Genomic DNA, 22,826 nt, shown 5'->3' with positions numbered 1-22,826 from the left:
GCACAGTAAGAGAATATCCGAATTTCCAGCATCACTACTCTTGCACTTTTGGGCCATTGTTAAGTAAAATAAGGGCTGCTTAAACACATGTACTGCCATACTGAGACAGCCCATCTGATAACCTAGAAGGCTGCTAAATGACTAAAGGGCAGGTAGAGTATACTGTGTGGATGTGCTGGACAAAGGGGTGATTTACATCCCAGGCAGGAGGGAGCGGGTTGGTGTGAGTTTTCATGACACGACTTAGAAATCAAAAAGCTTAGAAAAGCATGCAATTTAAAACTTAGGAATTGTTCATTCTGGAATTTTCCATGTAGTATTTTCAGACCATGGTTGACCACTGGTAACTGAAACTGCAGAAAGCAAAACTTTCTAAGGTGGAGCACTACTGCACCAACCAAAAGGGCCCAAAGAAGGCAACTGAAATGGATCTCAAGATTCAGGGGTTTGGTCTTTGACTCTTCCTTGAGTCCCCTTGCTGCATAATTCAGGGCTATGTGTCTTTCTATTTTGGTTATTTTGTTTGCTCCCAAACTCAGTACTATTTAGAATTTATAAACCACTTTTTAACTTAGATGTAGAAAAGGTATCATTCTCTAACTTTCTGAAAAGGAATATTCATGTAGAGAATAAATGAGGTTGAATGATTATGAGAGGTGAACTATGATAATAAAAACAGACATTTTGGTATAGAAAGATGTAGCTTTGAAAAAGAGTTCAAACTGTAAAAAATCATGAATTACATGGCTGAAGTGAATGTATCTTCAAACTCCAGTGTGACAGAATGAAGCATGAAATCAATAAAAGGGAAACTTTGGTGAACCTATGGAACCTGCCAGCTTCAGAAATTGTGCTAGAAAAAATAAATTTAGAGAAATTTTGATCTACTCATGATTGACAAATGTTGAGTGTGTGACTACAGAAAGCTAAGATATCTAGCAATTAATGAGTTGTCCCATTTTCTGTCATAAGATATCCATCCCCTGGTGTCTTTCAGAGACTGAATCTGGGGTTAAGCCCATTGTGGCAAATCTTTAATGGAAGAGTAGTGGAGGAAGCAAAGTAGAGTAGGATCTAGGCTTTTTGATTTCTGAGGTGCTCTGTAATGGGCGTGGTTGGAGGAGAGGAGGGCTGAATGCAGAAGGAAGCAGCTTGAAAACCAGTTGAGCCTAGCTATTCTAGAGTGTTTTAGAATATCCTATTCTAGAATAGGCTAGAAGAATTCATGTTAAGTAAATTGTAGACTTCCTAAATTTATAGAATTTCGCTATCATAATAAGTGAAATTATGAATATGCTGTGTCCTTTCTGGTAAAAGGTAAATGTGTAGTCTGTTGAATATAAATTCTCAGGCTGTCTCACCATATATAACTATAAACATGTAAGTGTTTAAGATCAGCGAACTTTTGTCATAATAAAGCTACTGTTTTGTATATGTGAAGAGAGTTATTTTAAAAAGATTACTTTTTAATCATTGGACAGAAATGAGCTTTTAAAATTAGATTCCATATAACATTTTGTTACCAAAGTTATCTTTTTTTAAAAATTGCTCTGGACATGAACAATTTCCTCTTTGTATTTATTTGTTTATTTATTTATTTATTTTTGGCTGTGTTGGGTCTTCGTTCCTGCGTGTGGGCTTTCTCTAGTTGAGGCAAGCGGGGGCTACTCTTCGTTGTGGTGCACGTGCTTCTCATTGTGGTGGCTTCTCTTGTTGTGGAGCACAGGCTCTAGGTGCGTGGGCTTCAGTAGTTGCGGCTCATGGGATCTAGAGCACAGGCCCAGTAGTTGTGGCACACGTGCCCAGTTGGTCCGTGGCATGTGGGATCTTCCTGGAGCAGGGATCAAACCCGTGACACCTGCATTGGTAGGCGGATTCTTAACCACTGTGCTACCAGGGAAGTCCTGCTGTATGGTTTTTAGAAGATGCTTCTTTCTTGTTTTTAGATGTGTACCCTTTCTTGTTAATTGATAACAGAGTACCTTGCCTTAGAGCTTCCTATGATAAACAGGTCAGTCCTGGGGCACCTGGTAGGGGCCTTGGCCTTTCTGGGCTTGTCTGTTTATGTAGGCATACCTTACAAATAGGATCCATCATTTTCTACGAGTGAAATGAAAAAGGTTGGGAGGCACTGCCTTAGTGTGCTTCTCAGCCTGTAAGTGGTCTTGATATAGACATGGAAAATTAAAAATTATGAATGATAATCAAAAACTTGAGAATTAAGCTGGATTTGCATTTATTTTATCAGTTTTTATGAACAGTTATTGTAGTATGTTCTCTACTACACACCAGCACTGTTATTTTCCAAGTGCCTACAAAACTTAGAATTTGTCATAAAATAACTATGATCTTTGACTTAGTCTACAGTTAAGTCTTGTAAGTGGGTTCTTTAACCAATAGATTGTAATACAGTCTTCCCTCACAATTAAATACAGAATGCAATTTATTGCAGTTTGTCTTTTGCTGAATAATAGGTATTTTTTAAAGGCGTACTACCAACTGGAGATTTAATTCACATTTACTAGTTCTTGACAGGTCTTTTCTATTAAAAAAATTATATTTTTTGCAGCATTATTCTGGCTCCTAGCTGAATTCATTTAATAAATATTTGAGTGCTTGTGTTCCAGGTACTGTATTAAGGGCTAAGAATACAGTAGTGAACAAGATTGGCAGGAGGTACTGGCAAGCTTGGCATGGAGCAGAAAGGGGGTGGGAGGTACTGACCAAAATCTGTAGACAGTTAACATTAGTGGTAAGCGGCATGAAGAAAATAAATGTTATTTGATGGCGGTAGGGGAGTGCGGTCTTCTGACTAGGGTGGAGAGAGAAGGTGTCTCTAAAGGGATCTTTTAAGTGAAGACCTTAATGATGTGAAAAAGCCAACTTGCTTGTTTTTGGAGGTTTTCGCCTTCTAGATGAAGGGAACAGGAAGTTCAGAAGTGCTGAGGTGTGAAACTTGGCATGTTCAGAAAGAAGTTTAGCTTTTAGAGTTAGGAGTGTGTTGGGGCTTGGGTAGAGGTGCCAGAAATGGGAGGCAGTGCGTCATGGCCCTGCCACGAAGGCTGTAGGATTTTGTCCTGCCCCTCCCCCTTGCATAAATAAAATAGGCTTATAGATGTTTGTAGTAAATAGTAAAATAAAAAAGCAAAAAGTAAATAGATATATAAAAAGTTAAAATTCCTTAATCATCTTGCTGAAATACTGGTACTTTATTATTCTATATTTTCTCACTTCTTTATTTATTTTTTAAATTAAAAAAATAGGTTTGTGTTACTTTTTTAAAAAATGTATTTATTTTACTTATTTTTAAATTTTTGGCTGCGTTGGGTCTTCATTGCTGCGCACAGGCTTTTCTGTAGTTGCAGCGAGCGGGGGCTACTCTTCGTTGCGGTGCATGGGTTTCTCATTGCGGTGGCTTTGCTTGTTGTGGAGCACAGGCTCTAGGCGTGTAGGCTTCAGTAGTTGTGGCACACGGGCTCAGTAGTTGCAGTGCACGGGCTTAGTTGCTCCGCGGCATGTGGAATCTTCCCGGACCAGGGCTGAAACCCATGTCCCGTGCATTGGCAGGCGGATTCCTAACCACTGCGCCACCAGGGAAGACCCTCTCACTTCTTTATGATTCTAGATTTCCCTCCCTCTTTCTAGATTAGTATGAAAGAGGTTCAAACTACATTTGTCATTTTTTGTTTTGTCTTGGGTAGCTTTTTCCACCTTTGCACCTACAGATCTACTTTACTTATCACGTGGGAATTAGCATGATTTGTTTAATTCCCTATTGTTAAGTATTTGGTGTTCTCCCCAATTTTTTAAGGATATGAACAATGCTCTAATGAAGATGCTTATACATATATCTTTATACACTTGCCTTATACTTCTGTAGGATACATTCCTAGAGTGATATTGAATTACCAGATCAGTCTTTAAGAACATTTCAAAACTTTAATAGTTTCTTACCATATTCTCCTCCGAAAAAGTTGAGCCAAGACTGTGAGAGCAATGCCAGGTAGTGATCTTAAGTCTCTAAACTTTTCTAGTTTTCCCAACTGTCAGCTAAGAATAGTTAATATATATTGTCCCCTTCTGCTTCAGGCATGTGATGTGAGAAAGAGCATAGTACATAGTGGGTATTCAGACAGAAACTTCTGGTTAAGAACAAGACGTTTGGATTAACTCTAGGCCATTTTAACTCTGACTAAATGATTTCAAGTGTCACTGTTATATATGAGAAGGTTAAGGGCTTTGGAGTCAGATAGAGCTGCTCAATTCTGAATCCCTCCTCTGCCCGCTAAAGCTCAACTATAAAAATGGGGATGTAATTCCTACCTAGAGTATCCTCTAAGGATCAGGTTGGGTAATATGAGTGGGATGTATGCAGTATATACTGTTTCATAATAGTAGGCACCTAGTAAAAGGTAACTATTGCTAATAATGCTAATAATAAGATAAAACAAGTTTCTGAAGGAGTAAGGCTTGAGAAGGATGGGATTCCCTGTCAACCTCACTGTTTTCTACAGGAGGAAATAAATATCTCTCACTTATGCATGGTTGCTGATTCCCAGTCAGCGTCAGGGCATTGCACGTCCTTACTGCAGAGTATCTGACTTATTGTCATTGTGTGACTGTCTATGGACTTTCATTGCAGTTTTCTTGTTGCCCAATTAAAACATTTGATTATTTTTTGTTAGGTAACTGTCTCTCCTTGCTTCGGTTTATAAGGTTTGTTTCTGCACTAAAACTGAACTCCGAATGTTATGTTGGAAAGTTAGTGTACTTTAAATATAAACAGATACAGAATCTGGTTATTTTACCTATCACCTGGGTGTTCTTGGGCAAGTAGCATCGTTTTTCTGTGCCTTATTTGTTTAAAAAATAAAGGGTGGTTGGAGGAAGGGATTTAAAATCTTTTGGGGTCCTTACACAGATTAAATGAGATTATATATTAAGTGTCTGACACACATCCTAGAATACTAGTTTCTTTTCCTTCTTCAAAGGCAGAAACTTATGGCTTACACTTTTTTTTTTATTTCTCATAGTACTAATTGTTATTCATACTCAAGTATAGTTGCTCATACTTAATATACAGTAACAAAAGGAGAGAAGTGGAATTGAAAAAGTATTGGGTTGACCAAAAAGTGCTTTCGGTTTTTAAGTAAAAGTAAAAGACATTTTTCATTTTCACCAAGAACTTTATTGAACGGCATATTCACCCTTTTGTTCAGCTACCGTCTGCCAATTTTTCAGGCAACTTCATAATTGCATCTTCCCAAAACTCTTTATATTTTTGAGCAAAGAACTGTTCCAGGTGCCTTTTACAGTCTTTCAGGGAATTGAAATTTTTTCCATTAAGAGAATAATAAATAATAAATAAATAAATAAAAATAATAAATGGAAATCTGAAGGTGCAATGTCTGGTGAATACAGCGGATGAATCAGAACTTCCCAGCCAAGATGTAACAGTTTTTGCCTGGTCATCAAAGAAACATGGCAGTCTTGCGTTATCCTGATGGAAGATTATGCGTTTTCTGTTGACTAATTCTGGACGCTTTTTGTCGAGTGCTGGTTTCAGTTGGTCTAATTGGGAGCAGTACTTGTTGGAATTAATCGTTTGGTTTTCCAGAAGGAGCTCATAATAGAGAACTCCCTTCCAATCTCACCATATACACAACATCACCTTCTTTGGATGAAGACCAGCCTTTGGTGTGGTTGGTGGTGGTTCATTTCGCTTGCCCCACAATCTCTTCCATTCTGCGTTATTGTACAGTATCCACTTTTCATTGCCTGTCGCAATTTGTTTTAAAAACGGAACGTTTGGACTTCCCTGGTGGCGCAGTGGTTGGGAGTCCACCTGCTGATGCAGGGGACACGAGTTCGTGCCCCGGTCCGGGAGGATCCCACGTGCCGCGGAGCGGCTGGGACCGTGAGCCATGGCCAATGAGCCTGCGCGTCTGGAGCCTGTGCTCTGCAGTGGGAGAGGCCACGGCGGCCCGTGTACCGCAAAAAACAACAACAACAAAAAAAATGGAACGTTTTCATTACGTTTAAGTAGAGAATTGCATGCGGAAATATGGTCAAGAAGGTTTTGTTCGCTCAACTTGTGTGGAACCCAAACATCAAATCGATGAACATAACCAAGCTGGTGCAAATGATTTTCAGTGCTTGATTTGGATACTTTGAGTATGTCGGCCATTTCCCATGTGGTATAACGTTGATCTCAATTACTGTCTCGATTTGATCACTGTCAACTTCAACTGGTCTGCCCGACTGTGGAGCATCATCCAGTGAGAAATCTCCAGCACGAAACTTCACAAATCGCTTTTGACACGTCTGATCAGTCACAGCACCTTCTCCATATACTGCACAAATCTTTTTTTGGCATTTCAGTTGCATTTTTACCTTTTTTGAAATAATAAAGCATAATATGCCAAAAATGTTGCTCTTTTCCTTCCATCTTCAATATTAAAATGGCTACACAAAAATTCACCAATTTTGATGTCTTATTTTTTTATTTTTTTTATTTATTTTTTGCCATACGCGGGCCTCTCACTGTTGTGGCCTCTCCCATTGCTGAGCACAGGCTTCGGATGCGCAGGCTCAGCGGCCATGGCTCACGGGCCCAGCCGCTCCACGGCATGTGGGATCTTCCCGAACCGGGGCACGAACCTGTGTCCCCTGCATCGGCAGGCGGACTCTCAACCACTGCGCCACCAGGGAAGCCCCTGATGTCTTGTTTTAAATGCACGCTGATATGACAGCTGTCACATACAATCTAACAAAATTGTTTCAAATGAAGTTAAAGACAACTAAGTGCTACTAGAGCCATCTTATGGAAAAAACCGAACGAACCTTTTGGCCCACCCAATATTAGAATAAGAAGTCAAGAGACTTGGGCTTATAGTTCCAGGTTGGCTTTTAACGGGTGGTATAACCCTTGATGAGTCTTTAGATCTGTAATCCCCATTTTGTTAATTTTTGAGTTGTCTATGAAATATTCTATGGAAATATACTAAAATAGAAGTTTTCTGAGTAATTTATTTAAGCAGAAGATGTCACCTACAAGAAAGCCCACATACTACTGTTTTCACAATTACTCTGTATATTGTATTGTTGAGTTAATTACTTTTGTTCAGGAATTCTAATTATTTGTCTATTTATTTATTTATTTTTACCAGGTTTAAGTATTGTGTAAGCTGCATCAATGGAGCACATACAGGGGGCCTGGAAGACGATCAGCAATGGTTTTGGATTCAAAGATGCTGTGTTTGATGGCCCCAGCTGCATCTCCCCTACAATAGTTCAGCAGTTTGGCTATCAGCGTCGGGCATCAGATGATGGCAAACTTATGGACCCTTCTAAGACAAGCAACACTATCCGTGTTTTTTTGCCAAACAAGCAAAGAACAGTGGTACGTGAACATTCCTCTCAGAAAATATAGTTGTCCATCACCCTATAGAAAACGTTATGGATCATGTTGCCCATCTTATAGGCAGGCAAAATCTTCACTGTCACGTTGAGTCTTTATTTTAAACTTTTATTTTAGTGTTTTGTAGTTGTACCTGTTTTTTTGTTTTTAATTGAGGTATAGTTGATTTATGATATTGTGTTTCAGATGTAAAGTGATTCCGATATATGTGTATGTGTATATATATATATATAAAATTTCAGAAATTTTTCCATTATAGGTTATTACAAGATACTGAACAGTTCTTTGTGTTATACAGTAAATCCTTGTTGCTTATCTATTTTATGTATAGTAGTTTGTGTCTTTTAATCCCGTACTCCTAATTTATCCCACCTTTCCCCTTTGGTAACAGTAAGTTTGTTTTCTATATCTGTGAGTCTATTTTGATTTTGTGTATAGATTCATCTGTATTCTAGATTCCACATTTAAGTGATAATCATATAATATTTGTTTTTTTTCTGTCTGACTTCACTTGGTATGGTATTCTTTTTTTTTTTTTTTAAGTATTTATTTATTTGGCTGTGCTGGATCTTAGTTGCGGCACACGGGATCTTTAGTCGCGACATGCGGGGTCTAGTTCCCTGACCAGGAATTGAACCCGGGCCCCTTGCATTGGGAGCTCGGTGTCTTAACCACGGGACCACCAGGGAAATCCCAATATGGTATTCTTCAGTGGCAATATTTCATTTCTTTTTTATGGCTGAGTAATATTCCATTGGTGGGCACTGGGGTTGTTGCCATGTCTTGCCTATTGTAAATAGTGCTGCTGTCAACTGGGGTGCATGTATCTTTTCGAATTAGAGTTTTCATCTTTTCTGGATAGATGCCCAGGAGTGGGATTGCTGGATCATATGGTAACTCTAGTTTTAGTTTTGTTTTTGTTTTTAATAAATTTATTTATTTATTTATTTTTGGCCATGTTGGGTCTTTGTTGCTGCATGCAGGCTTTGTTTTTCTAGTTGTGGTGAGTGAGGGCTACTCTTCATTTGCAGTGTGTGGTCTTGTCATTGCAGTGGCTTCTATTGTTGTGGAGCATGGGCTCTAGGGCACGCGAGCTTCAGTAGTTGTGGCGTGCGGGCTCAGTAGTTCTGGCTCAAGGGCTCTAGAGCTTAGTAGTTGTGGTGTATGGGCTTAGTTGCTCCGCAGCATGTGGGATCTTCCTGGACCAGGGCTCAAACCCATGTACCCTGCATTGGCAGGTGGATTGTTTAACCACTGCACCACCAGGGAAGTCCCTAGTTTTAGTTTTTTAAGGAACCTCCATACTCTTTTCCATAGTGTGTGCACTAATTTACATTCCCACCAGCAGTGTGATAGGATGCCACTTAGGGTCTTTGTTAATTGGCTTTCCAGTCGCAGATTTTATTGCTTTGTGTTCTTTTCACACCCCTTGCTTTATCCCAGCTCTTGGCCTTCATTCTGTCGTTAGTCTTGCCTGAAATGTCTTCTTTACTGACATTTCCTCTAAACAGATAGTACACTCTTATTTATTTATTATTATTATTTTTTTGTGGTACGCAGGCCTCTCACTGTTGTGGCCTCTCCCGTTGCGGAGCACAGGCTCCGGAGGCGCATGCTCAGTGGCCATGGCTCATGGGCCCAGCCGCTCCGCGGCATGTGGGATGTTCCCGGACCGGGGCATGAACCCGTGTCCCCTGCATCAGCAGGTGGACTCTCAACCAGTGCGCCACCAGGGAAGCCCTTTTTATTTTTATTGGAGTACAGTTGATTTACAATGTTATGTTTGTTTCAGGCGTACAGCAAAGTGAATCAGTTGTACGTATACATAGATCCACTCTTTTTTTAGATTCTTTTCCCAGGTAGGCCATTACTGAGTATTGAGTAGAGTTCCCTGTGCTATACAGTAGTTCCTTATTAGCTACCAATTTTATATATAGTAGTGTGTATGTTATGTATAGTAGTGTGTATATTTCAATCCCAATCTCCCAATTTATTCCTCCCCACCTTACCCCAGTAACCATAAGTTTGTTTTCTACATCTGTAACTCTATTTCTGGTTTGTAGGTAAGTACATTTGTACCCTTTTTATTTTTTTTTTTTGCGGTATGCGGGCCTCTCACTGTTGTGGCCTCTCCTGTTGTGGAGCACAGGCTCCCAACGTGCAGGCTCAGCGGCCATGGCTTACGGGCCCAGCCGCTCTGCGGCATGTGGGATCTTACCAGACTGGGGCACAAACCCGTGTCTCCTGCATCAGCAGGTGGACTCTCAACCACTGCGCCACCAGGGAAGCCCTGTACCCTTTTTTTAGATTTCACATATAAGCAATATCATATGATATTTATCTTTCTCTGAGTTCACTCAGTGTGATAATCTCTAGGTCCATCAATGTTGCGGCAAATGGCATTATTTCGTTCTTTGTTATGGCTGAGTAATATTCCATTGTATATATGTACCACATCTTGTTTATCCATTCCTCTGCTGTTGGACATTTAGGTTGCTTTTATGTCCTGACTATTGTAAGTAGTTCTGCAATGAACATTGGGGTGCATGTATCTTTTTGAATTACGGTTTTCTCCAGATATATGCCCAGGAGTGGGATTGCTGGATCATAGGGTAGCTCTATTTCTAGTTTTTAAAGTAATCTCCATAGTGGCTGTACTAACTTATACTCCCCCTAACAGTGTAGGAGGGTTTCCTTTTCTCCACGCCCTCTCCAGCATTTATTGTTTGTAGATTTTTTGATGATGGCCATTCTCACTAGTGTGAGGTGAAAATAGTACATTCTTATGGGGATGTATTTCAAAGGGTTCTTTGAAAAATTCCCTTAGACATTTCTGGTGATTAAAAAATTGTTTTGTTCTGAATATTAAAGCAGACTGTTCATTTAAAAATTTTTCGGTATTACAGGTATACTGAAGGAAATAAAATTACCTAGAAAAAATTACTTTGGTAAATTTCCTAGGACTTGTGGCAAAGCTGGAGGTAGCTTAAAAATCACAGCTCTTTTCCAAGGGCACTGAACTAGCCAGTTATTCCTGCATAGTTACTGACACAAAATTTCAACTTTTCTAAGAAATTACTGCTCAAAAAATTTCTTACTATCCTGGGAGGGGGAAAAAAAAACACCTGGTTGAAACTGAAAAGTGAAGTTGTGCTGATTTTGCTTGGCCTGGGACATTTGCGAAAACCTTCCTTCAAAACGTCCACACCTCCTCCTTTCCCACCCTCTGTTTTTTGTGTAAAAGCAGTGCATTTTGTTTATTCTGTGTACCTAGGCGAGGCAAGGTTCCAAGGTTGGCAAGTACAGTCCAGAGTTTTCTCAGCTTGTTTCTAACAGTTCAACTCTCTCCACTTTACTAAAACTTCCTTTATACTTTTGTGACCCTAAAGAGCCTTCCAGTTATAGTGTTGTACATTTAGGTACATTTTGAACTGAAGGCAAAGCTAGCTCAAAGGCATTTCAAAGTGTGAGTAAATTTATTTTTGTTCCCTTTCCTACAAATGAAAGTTTAATGGCTGGCAAAATAGTAATAATAATCCCCTAATCTTTCAACAGTAGTCTTTCATTTGCAAAGTGATTTTTACCCATTATTTCTCAATAATTTTCTTTCTTACCTTAAGTGGAGAGCCCAGGTGGGAAGTCTGAATGAGATGGGAAGCTGAAGATCATCTGGTGCTGCTTCTGGGCATTACTGCCACTATCTTCTCCAGCCCCATCTACCAGTTTGCCTGGAAGAGTAGGAAACTTAGTTTGGCGTAATAATTAAGTGTATGGGCCTTTAAGACAACAAGGCCCAAATTTAAATCCCTGTATTGCCTTTTATAAGCTGTATCATCTAAACAAATTACATAGTATTTTTAGCCTCTGTTTCCTGACCTTTATGAAATGAGGCTCATGCTGACTACATGTTCATAAGTAAAATGGCAGTTATGATTATTTGAGTGTTTTCTATATCTGTGTATCTATTTTTAATTTTTAAATTTTTATTTTTGACTGTGTTGGTTCTTCGTTGCTGTGCATAGGCTTTCTCTAGTTGTGGCGAGTGGGGGCTTCTCGTTGCACAGCATGGGCTCTAGGCACGTGGGCTTCGGTAGTTGCAGCACACGGGCTCAGTAGTTGCGGCACATGGGTTCTAGAGCATGCGGGCTTCAGTAGTTATGGCGTGTGGGCTCAGTAGTTGTGGCTCGCGGGCTCTAGAGCGTAGGCTCAGTAGTTGTGGCACACGGGCTTAGTTGCTCCACGCATGTGGGATCTTCCTGGACCAGGGCTCGAACCCGTGTCCCCTGCATTGGCAGGTGGATTCTTAAACACTGCGTCACCAGGGAAGTCCGGCATTTGTGTGTACTTGACAGCCTTCATTTGAGCACAGCTGGTGGTTGGGGATGACTGATTTGGAAGCTTGACTTCTCTGACAGCTTTTGAGAAGGTTCTGTCAGAGAAAGTTAGTTTCTTCTGTTTCTTTGACCAGAGATGGATTGTGTGTCTCTGGAAGAACCACCTTCTTTCACTAGGCACCCAGCTTTAGGGGAGCATTGAAGGAGGAAGGAGTCATTTGCTGGCCAGCATGGCCAGTCAGCTGTTTCTAATCATCCCCAGGTTGCTTCACTGCTGGAGCCCAGAATGACTATCATAATCACTTAGTGGGCTCCAGAGATTAGTCAGATTTAGCTGATTACAACCTGTGTCCATGGGGAGTTGTAGAGAGAAGAGTGATAGGATCTACGTCTGATTTAAATAATTTTAGAATAATTAGTAGCTTGTGTTTTGAATTTTTCTTGTCATTTGTTTTGTAAACATGTCTCTTTGACTAACTGCTGCTGTTAATTATTATTGGATGAGTGATTGGATCATAGCTGAGGCCCATTAATTACCACTGGAATCATCCGAGAAGCAGTTTAAAATACAGATTCCTGAGCTTCATTCAAGATGACTGAATCAGATGGATGTGTTAGAGGGGGCAGGCCAGGAAAATATTTTCACAGGCTCCTCAGATGATTGTAATATCAGCCACATTTGGGAACCCCACTGGATTAGAAGATATTTAAAGAACTGTTTAGCTCTTGGAGCTGTGACTTTTAATGAAGATTAAATAGCACAGATATCACTTTACGGTTTTCAAAGTACTACTGCACAGTATTTGATACAGGTCATGATTCTATTAATGTGTGTGTTGATTTACTTTTCATTGTCCTTATTTTTGGTGTATTCATAGTTCAGATCATTCTCTCTCCCTTTACTTTGTTGTTTTGTGTCTGGAAGCTGGAAGTTAGTGGGATATTTCTAAGGGTATCACTGCTTCAAGAAACCTTTAAAATAAACTTGTGAAACACTGTAAATGCATATTTAAAAATATTTTAAACCTTTAAAATAAGTACACACATCACTCACCTCCATCTGGGAAGGGGCTGGGTTGGCCACTGTCAGCTGTCACACTTTCACCCAGTGGAAGGACTCTACTTTGGGCAGTTTGCAAGCACTGCTAATCTACATTCTGCTCTCTCTACAGCCCATACTGTCTAGTTGCCTTACTTTTGATTAACTTTATTGGCTTTAAAAACAAAATGTATAGGGCTTTTATTGAAATGCTTAAGAGCTTCGGTGAAATTTTTATATAGTTGCCATTATTAGCACCCTGGCACTCACACTTTATGTTAGGCTTTTTTTTTTTTAAGATTTTTTTATTTAGTTAGTTTATTTTTCACTGCATCGGGTCTTAGTTGTGGCATGTGGGATCTTCACTGAGTCATGCAGGATCTTTTTATGTTTTTTATTTTTTAATTAATTATTTGTGGCTGCGTTGGGTCTTTGTTGCCGCATGCGGGGTTTCTCTAGTTGTGGCGAGCAGGGGCTACCCTTCTTCGCAGTGTGTGGACTTCTTGTTACGGTGGCTTCTCTTGTTGTGGAGCACGGGCTCTAGGCACTCCGGCTCAGTAGTTGTGCCTCGTGGGCTTAGTTGCTCTGCGGCATGTGGGATCTTCCTGGACCAGGGATCGATCCTGCGTCCCCTGCATTGGCACGTGGATTCTTAACCACTGCACCACCAGGGAAGTCCTAAGGCATGCAGGATCTTTCGTTGCAGTGTGTGGGCTCTTCGTTGCGGCACACAGGCTTGTCTCTCTAGTTGTGGGGTGCAGTGTTTTCTCTTCTCTAGTTGTGGCGCACAGGCTCCAGGATGTGTGGCTTCCAGAGCCCGTGGGCTCTGTAGTTTGCAGCACGCAGGCTCTCTAGTTGAGGTGCATGAGCTCAGTAGTTGCGGCGCGCGGGCTTAGTTGCCCCACGGCATGTGGGATCCTAGTTACCTGACCGGGGATCAAACCCGCGTCCCCTGCATTGGAAGGCGGATTCTTTTCCACTGGACCACCAGGGAAGTCCCTCTGTTAGGCTTCTGAGTGCCTGCTGAGTTTTTGAGGATTGGGTACAGGGGGATGTGAAGGGGCGTATACTGCTAAGGCTGTCTGGAATGGGTGTGCAGATTTATTTAAACTAGCAGTGATGTTTGTCCTGACAGCAGGGCAGAGGCTTTATTTCCTCCACTTCCTGCTTGCCCTCCCTAGTGTGAAGTGCATGTGAGATGGAATTTTTGTTAGGAATATCAACCATTTTGTTTAAAATAGGTTGAAATACAAAGTTTTGATCAGAAGAACTCATGTTTGTTTATAGATTGGGTTGGCTTATTTTCCTTTCTGGTGGATATTTATGCTTGCATGAACATTTCATTGAGTCAAACAAATTAGAGATGTAGAAAGGGAAAGTTGATCATTTCTGTCTCCCAACCACTTTCTCTTAGGGGTAACAGCTGAGTATCTTTTCACACTCATATACCATATATAAACATATATAGGTTCCCCACCCTTTAAATAATCTTACTCTTTGTATTATTCTGAAAAATATTTTCCCCCGGTTAATATGAACACCCTCTGACGAGTCATTATAAGTAATATATTAGCAGCACCGTGTGACACATACAGATGTTCTGTACTTTATTCAAGCACTTACCTATTGCTGGACATTCTGGGTGCTTCCTCTGTGTGTGTGTTTGCCATTATTGTTGACCCTTGAACAACTAAGGGGGTTACGGGCGCCATCCCCGTGTGCACTTGAAAATCCGAGTATAACTTACAGTCATCCCTTGGTATATGTGCTCTGTGTCTGCTGTTCCATATCCTCGGATTCAACAAACCACAAATCATGTAGTACTGTAGTATTTCCTATTGAAAAAAATCCACGTGTAAGTGGACCTGTGCAGTTGAGAGCCATGTTGTTGAAGGATCAACTGTACAAGCAATGCTGTCATAAAATCTTCTACATATACCCTTACAGACTGGTGGATTTATTTCTGTATTCACCTTTCCAAGGGATGTGCTTGTGCAGCCTGTGTTGGTTCTAAAGGTGATCCTTTGTTTGTAGGTCAATGTGCGGAATGGAATGAGCTTGCATGACTGCCTTATGAAAGCTCTCAAGGTGAGGGGCCTGCAACCAGAGTGCTGTGCAGTTTTCAGATTTCTCCACGAACACAAGGGGTAAGAACTCAAAAGTCAGCCAGCTCTTCCTTCATACTAGTAAGGATTTCCTAGCTTCAAATAATAAGTGTTTCCATAAAAAAAAATTGTACTCGCTTCCTATAGAATAGTGAATATTTGAATACCCTTGTTTATAAAGAGACAATTCAGAAAAATAAGATACCAAGAACTTGAAAATTTTGCTTGAACATTGCATTGGAATATAAAATACATGTTAGTTGTTGGGTAGTGTTTCCATAGAAGGAAACAGTAATGTCAGATGGTATGTTTCTCGAGAGCAAGAATTTTGTGTTTGCTATAATGCAGTTAACAGAGTGGGTACTCAGAAAGTGTTTCATTATTATTTATAGTTAAAGAATACTGTCTTTAAGAGATTAACTTTTATAATTCACTCATTTTTATTCAGTTAATATTTACTGAATCCCAGCAGTTTGACAGATACAGGGCTAAAAGATGCAGGGGAATTTCTGCTTCAAGGAGGATCCGTGTAGTTCATCCTATTCCTAATGGTGGGAGCAAGATAGAGGCATCGCCTCAAAGTCTAGGAGTAATACCCCGTAGCATCAGAGCCATCTGTGACTGTTACCTGTTACTGTTTCCCCCCAAATCTGGGATAACAACCTTAATTTTACGTTCTTCTTGCAAAGTGCTAGTTCTGTTATTGATCTTTAGCTTACATCTTTTATATTTCAAGGGGCTCCCTAGTTTGAGAGACTAGCCTAGGTAATGAGTACTCAAAATGTTGCCAGAATTTGGCTCCCTGTTCACCGATGCCGAATAAAAATACGGAGACAGAGATTTGGAAGATAAGAAATAGAGAAGCTTTTTATTTTCTTTGCCAGGCAAAGGGAAGACACAGCAGGCTAGCGCCTCAAGAACTGTGTCCCCCTGTCCTGGGGAATTACAGGGGGTGTTACAGGTGGAACTAGCAGTCCAGGGTAAGTGATAAGGGTGAAAGTGGTGAAGGTCTTGTATTCTTCTTGCAGTATTTTAAAACAGTCACCGTTGGCATCAGGCAGTCTGGTAATTGGGTCCATTTATCTCTGGGTTATCAGCCAGGTGACCTACTTTATGAATGTAAACATCTACAAGGGGTGATTTGCTACAAGAGAATGCAGCCAGAATAAATGCCAGGTGCAGGGAACAATTTATATGGAATCAGAGAGTAATTAGCTTTGTTTAGCTTTGTGAAGGACAAGTCTAGCTACAAGTGTTTGTTAGTAGTAACAGCTAAAGAATAACCAAGATTGCTTAACTCTTTCAGTCCTGTTTATGCTGTTTTCCCAGCCTGTTCATTGTTTATTTTCCTTGTTTATCAGAAAAGTTTCATTTCTATTTTTGCTGCAACAAAAAGGGTGAGCATAAATTCATCTGTTTATGTTATTCCTCTCAGCTTAGGGGCTTTTTGCTGAAGTGCAAAATCTTTGAAGCAGATGCCAGTTTTATGTGGGTACAGTCCCAGGTTGGTCCCCAAGCCAGTGCCTGGCGCTCCCTAAAGACTAGAGAGACTCTGAGACAGTGAGGGGCTTGAGCCACTCTTGTCCACGCTGTATTTGTTTGAAGCTACCCTAGGTTCTCTTTTGGATGGATGGCACCTCAAGACTGATCAGGAAACAGGACTGACCCTCTCCCTCTTCATTAGGGCAAAACAGGACTTTGGAGTAATGTTGTGTTTCCCAGACCTTGTATAGGGAAGTATATTAAGGGATGGATTATTTCCTGCCATATAATGAGAAAGATGGCTCTAATAGGCTTCTCGAAGGTGAAGGGAGAGGTTAGAATGGTGCTGTATATGTGGTGTTCTCTCCCTACCTGAGAATATTCTTCCTTCGGGAAATGGGCCAGATAAACTAGATAAGACATGAGGAAGGAACTGGGAATTAATTTTTACTTAAATGTACCTATTTTTCTGTCTTGTTTAGGCACAGTAAGAGTGGTTTCAGAGTAAATTTTAAGACAGTTGAGTCTTTCATCAATTTATATGTATAGACTCTGCAGACAGTTCTACAGATTTGAGCCCAATCTTCATAGAAAAGTGCATTTTATTTGTGATTCCTTTCTATTTATGTATTTTCTAGATTGAAGTAGGCTAGTGATTAAATTTTGCTACTGTAGCAATATTTGTAACCCATTTTGTAGGATTTTAGGATTTTTATAGGCTTTTAATGTTATAAAGTCCAGTTTATTGCATATTTCCTTTATCATGAGATTGTTTTATTTCATTGTTTAAAAAAAACTTTATTCTAAGAGTACAAGCTTTGGAGTCTGACTGACCTGGATTCCAAATAGGCCCTTACACTCTGTGTGTGGCCTTGAGCAAGTTACCTTCTTAGAGCCCCATTTCTCTCATTCCTAAGATGGGGATAATAATGTCCACTTCATAGGTTTTTTTGTTTTTGGTTTTTTCATATTTATTTGGGTGTACTGGGTCTTAGTTGTGGCAGGCGGGCTCCTTAGTTGCGGCATGCGAACTCTTAGTTGCAGCATGCATGTGGGATCTAGTTCCCTGAGCAGGGATCAAACCCAGGCCCCCTGCATTGGGAGCACGGAGTCTTATCCATTGCGCCACCAGGGAAGTCCTTATAGGTTTGTTGTATGAATTAAATGTCAGTGTTGTATGGGATTTAAGTTAAGTTTTATGTTTATGTAGCATGAGCTAAATGGTAGCTGTTGTTATTACTGGTATTCAACTCTTGCACCTAATTTAAGTATTTCCCTTTCATATTATGTTTTTTAAAATCCTCTTTAGTAAAAAAGCACGTTTAGATTGGAATACTGATGCTGCCTCGTTGATTGGAGAGGAACTTCAAGTAGATTTCCTGGATCATGTTCCACTCACAACACACAACTTTGTAAGTTGCAGATCTCTTCTCTCTTTGTGGTATGCTGGGTGCTTTGGCTGGCACAATAGGAATTTCTCAGAGATAATAAGTATATATGTTGTTGGATTGTTTAAAGCTGTGCCATTGTTTACAGTAAAGGAATTTAGGTGTCATTAGATCACAGATGTACTTTAATTTCTGTGTATTAATTTTACAAATGTTGGAAGTGTGATTCTCCATTCTAATAAAACCTCTTGGGGGTCAAGAAGGAAATTATTTTGTTTTTTATTCAGTATAATTTACACCTGTGTTCTTGTTCCAGGCTCGGAAGACCTTCCTGAAACTTGCCTTCTGTGACATCTGTCAGAAGTTCCTGCTAAATGGGTTTAGATGTCAGACTTGTGGCTACAAGTTTCACGAGCATTGTAGCACCAAAGTACCTACTATGTGTGTGGACTGGAGTAATATCAGACAACTCTTGTAAGGCATTGTTCTTTTTTCAAAGAATATAAGGGGGCAGGGAGATATAAACCCCTTTTGAGGATGCATACTGTATATTTGACTGACAAGTCTGGGTTTTAGACTTATTAAATAAATTATCATGATCTGGAAATGATCTACTTTAGAAACATGACAGTTCTGAAACTAGCAAGTTTTTTTTTTTTTTTTAACTAGCAAGTTTTAAGGTGGTATATAACACTCTGAAACGAGCTGGTAGGAGTATTACCTGTCAAACAGAGATTGATATACTGTGCTTCAGTAAGGTAAAGAGCAGAGGGATATGAACTCCCCCCCACCCCCGATTGTTTTTACTAGGTTGCTAGTAGACAGTACTCTGTCTACTCTTAAATAACACTGAACAGACCTCTGACATCGAGAAGGAGCAGAAAGTGTGGTTGGTGCTGTTTTCTTCACCTCAAACTAGGGAAAACATTAGTCTTAAAATGATATTACAGTAAACCTTAAAAAAACACATGTATCTCTCAGGAGACAAACCAGTTACTAGAATATATTCCATATAGACAAACTGGTTTTTTTTTAAAGGTTTAAATTAAAAGTTACATATTCCAAAGAACCTCTTAAAAACTATTAACAGGGATATGAAAAGTCAAAGGTGAACTTTTATCCTATTTTGAAGGTACCAGAAAAACTAAGGGAATGTTATCATTAAACTACCATGGGAACATCTTTTTTGCTTACGTGGTCGTCATGTGTTGCTTTTGCAAAGAGAGCTTGGGTAGCATAAACAGCACAAACTTTGGAGTCCAGCAGACATTGGTCAAAATCTCAATGTTGTCATTAACTATCTGTAATCCCCTCTGAGCCTCAGCTCACTCATCTGAAAAACGGGGGTATTACCATGGTTGCAGTGTTTTTTTTTTTTTTTTTTTTTTTTGCGGTACGCGGGCCTCTCACTGTTGTAGACTCCTGTTGCGGAGCACAGGCTCCGGACGCGCAGGCTCAGCGGCCATGGCTCACGGGCCCAGCTGCTCCGCGGCATGTGGGATCCTCCCGGACCGGGGCATGAACCCACGTCCCCTGCATCGGCAGGCGGACTCTCAACCACTGCACCACCAGGGAAGCCCTGCAGTGTTCTTTTGAGGCTTAACTGAGATAACATGTGAACTTACCGGGCACCAAGTGCTCATCTCATGGAGGGAAGGTGCCCAGTTAATGTTAATATGACTTTTCCTCTTATTTATGACTTTTGATGCTGAAGGTGATCTATCCTTCATATTTCTGTCTTTTCATTTGTGCGTTTCCAAGACAGAATGTTTCTGAAAAGCTCTACGTGATATAGGTTATGAATTGCCCTACTCTAGCTTAAAAGAACACATTATTTTGATATGGCTGGACATTTGGCCAGTATTCCCTAGAAATGCACACTAGAGACTCTGTGCTCATTGGCCGGTCAAAATTGTTCACATTCTGTAGTCATTCAAACCCAGTCACTTAGGTACCCCCTTACCCTGGCGGGTAGCCTGAAATGGTCCAGTAAAATGTGACTAGGAAAAGTTGAGTTTGAGTAGCTGTGAGTTTGCAAGGCCAGGCAGACTGACTGTAAAATTACTACTGCAAGTCTATAAACCAGTCTTCCTCTGATTTCATTTAGGCTGTTCCCAAATTCCATTGTTGGTGATATTGGGGTCCCAGTACTGCCTTCTTTGACAATGCGTCGGATGCGAGAGTCTGTCTCCCGGATGCCTGTTAGGTATTTTTTTTTTACCTACTGCTTTTCTTTTGGAAAGTTTTATTGGGGCAGGTGGGATTGAAAGCATGAATACAAGAGTTCCCTTACGTTCCCTCCTTTCTCTGTGTAAACCCTTTGCTGCTTCTGTGGAACTCAGCATTGGCGTTAGAGCAAAACAGAACTTTTTCTCTGTGGTCCTCTAGTTCTTAAACTCTGGAAAGTGACTCTGACTACAATTTATTCTGTCATCCTAGCATGTCCCTTGTATCTCATTACATTTTAAAGAGTTTGAAATTTTGCCTTCCTCAGTATGCAATGAGCCTCAGGGAAAGCATCCCAAAACGATATACAATGGTTCGGTAAGAATAAAACCCTCAACTTTGAAGTGCTTATTATGGCCTTGCATTGCTAAAACCATGGTATTGGATTGGCCAAAAAGTTTGTTGGAGGTTTTCCATAACATCTTACGGCAAAACCTGAACGAACTTTTTGGCCATCCCAACATTGAATAAACTGCTATCTTGAAAAGAATCTAATTAGATTTTTAATATAAATATCTGTTTTAATGTGCCTGTGAGTTTGCACATAATTTGTCTTTACTCTGTTTTCTAGCTTTAAAATCAGAGTTTTGTTGAGTGCACATGCCTTACTGTTACACATGAATTTGGAACCTAAAATAAATCTACATCTTTGTCCAAAATATCTGACTTTAATTTATATATAATCATATAATATTTACTAGCCTTTGTAAGACTCATGGAAATTGTTAAAGGCAGTATATCTCAGAACAAGGAATTTGTACCGAAGTGATATCTGGATATATTTGTATATGACTTTTATTTTTCTTGATAATTTGAAAAGCAAACCTGACTGAAAAACTGTACTTGCTTCTGAAGATTTAGGTAGAAGAAACCAGGCCTCTGAAGGCATTAATGTTGAATTGCCTGGAAAGGCAATTGCGATAGAGCAATTTCTCTTAGAAAAAAAGTCTTTTATCTCTTGAATCTATGCATGGTGCTACTTGAATCTAAACAAAACTCCCGAGTAATCTTTGGAGCAGATAATGAAAATGTTATACTTAATGCGTGTTCCCAGTTTGGTTGGTGGGAGAGTGGCGTTGGGTAAAAGAGGCCAGTGATAAATTTCACGGTTAGGTATTGAAACCTAAAAACTGAATTCACATTAATTGATTTTGTGAGCTGTTTACGGGGGGAGAGTGCACAGTGGATAAAATGCTGGCCTGTTTGCAGATCTAACCGTCTATTAAAAAATCTTCCTTAAAGTTTTCTAATTTAGTCTCTAAATTAACCTGGGCAAGTTCCATCTAGCTTTAGTAGGGGGTAGTATTGGTTGACAAATGCTAATCTGTTCTTTCCCAGAGATGGTCTAAAAATTCGGAGTATCCTGTAGAGGTGATTTATTAAATAGAAGAAAACTTATAACGTATCATTTCTTTTCACATGAATTCTGAGCACATATATTATTTACTTTTTAAAAATTTGCATGCAAAGGCATCTAAACAGAAGAAACAGAAAATAGGTAGTTGAAAGACTTTACCAATACAGAGGCCTGAGTGTCAACCATGGAATTTTCTTTCTCCTTTTCACCTAGTTCCCAGCACAGATACTCCACACCCCACGCTTTCACATTCAACACCTCCAGCCCCTCCTCTGAAGGTTCCCTCTCCCAGAGGCAGAGGTCGACGTCCACACCTAATGTCCACATGGTCAGCACCACCTTGCCCGTGGACAGCAGGATGATTGAGGTAATAGGGTCCTTCGCGGGTGGTGAAGAGTGTCAGTTATTTGGGTGGGGTTGATGGTTGTGTCAAGAGAGTTTTGGGTTTCAAACCTGATAAGGAATGTTGCAGCACTTTGTCAGGTCTCTGGACTTTTTGAATTTCTTATTCACTGCATCTTGAGACTAGCTTAATTAATCTGGTTGGTATATCATTCAAATGGAGAACTGAAACTTCCTGAAGAAATGTTAACATTTGAACTGATTGTTTCCATGTTAGATTTGAATAGGATTTCAGTGAGCTAGTGAATAAGATACATAAAGAGTAGTTTCTTTTTCATGTGGCAAAGAAAATAATAGTGATAGAGGACTACAAACTCTCTGAAAGACTTTTAAGTGATTTTATTTAGAAATAAGAGGGTGGAGTCACAGGATTTTAATAAGCAGGTATTTAGGAAGATATAAATGCGCAAAGCTAGTGTTTTCAAACTGCTTTTTCTTTTCTTGGCTTTATTGTATGTTCTGTTTGGTTTGCTTTCTAGTTCATCTTTATTAACAACTGAATACACTTAAAATACTTCCTTTGTTCTTTATTCTTCTTATTTCTCATTGCTTTGGACTAGAATAACAGCCTGAATGCTTCTCCCAGGGCGTGGTCCAGACGATTTTGTTTGAGGGGAAGAGTAGGTATTCTTCTTCATGCCTTTGCTTTCTTGTAAAGTAGCAGGATTGCTAAGACTGTCAGACAGTAGCCTGTCAAAAATGAAACAATCACTAAATTTTATGTTTCTTGTCAGACTTGGTCTCATGTTTTCTTTTTTTGGCAATAGCATATTTGGGAATAAAAAATAACTTTATGTGGTATTGTTGATAGGTGAAATCAGTTTCTCAAGTGAGATTTTGAGGCCAAGGGTATTAAAAAAGTTTTTTAAAAATCATTTTCAACTAAAGACTAATGCTAGATTTGTTTAGTTGTTACTCAACAGCATCACTATTTTATTTATATTTTGTTTAGAAACAAAATATGTCAGTTTGGTTGGTATGCCCTGAAAATCCTTTGATAAGCTTTTATCAAAGACAGCTGTGCTCTATCTACATCATGAATTGTTCCTTGAAAAACCTCAGGGCCACCCACT

General features: G+C 39.8%; 1 protein-coding gene across 4 annotated transcripts in view; it reads left to right on the top strand.

The window, feature by feature from the left end:
- RAF1 (Raf-1 proto-oncogene, serine/threonine kinase) overlaps positions 1–22,826 on the top strand; it is a 72,956-nt gene that overhangs the window by 35,490 nt on the left and 14,640 nt on the right. Inside the window, exons 2-8 of one of the 4 annotated variants that reach the window (XM_067755502.1) lie at positions 7,170–7,402; positions 14,828–14,940; positions 17,690–17,792; positions 18,085–18,242; positions 19,876–19,974; positions 21,565–21,718; positions 22,314–22,373. In XM_067755502.1, the coding sequence (XP_067611603.1) occupies positions 7,196–7,402; positions 14,828–14,940; positions 17,690–17,792; positions 18,085–18,242; positions 19,876–19,974; positions 21,565–21,718; positions 22,314–22,373 (894 nt within the window). In that variant the 5' untranslated portion in view covers positions 7,170–7,195. The remainder of the gene's footprint in view (positions 1–7,169; positions 7,403–14,827; positions 14,941–17,689; positions 17,793–18,084; positions 18,243–19,875; positions 19,975–21,564; positions 21,719–22,313; positions 22,374–22,826) is intronic. The other 3 variants (XM_067755504.1, XM_067755503.1, XM_067755505.1) reach the window with 3 other exon arrangements.

Source organism: Pseudorca crassidens, chromosome 10 (genome assembly GCF_039906515.1).
Source record: "Pseudorca crassidens isolate mPseCra1 chromosome 10, mPseCra1.hap1, whole genome shotgun sequence".
NCBI classification, from domain to species: Eukaryota; Metazoa; Chordata; class Mammalia; order Artiodactyla; family Delphinidae; genus Pseudorca; species Pseudorca crassidens.
Note: the sequence above shows the minus strand (reverse complement) of the source record. Positions and strands in the feature narration are given on the sequence as shown.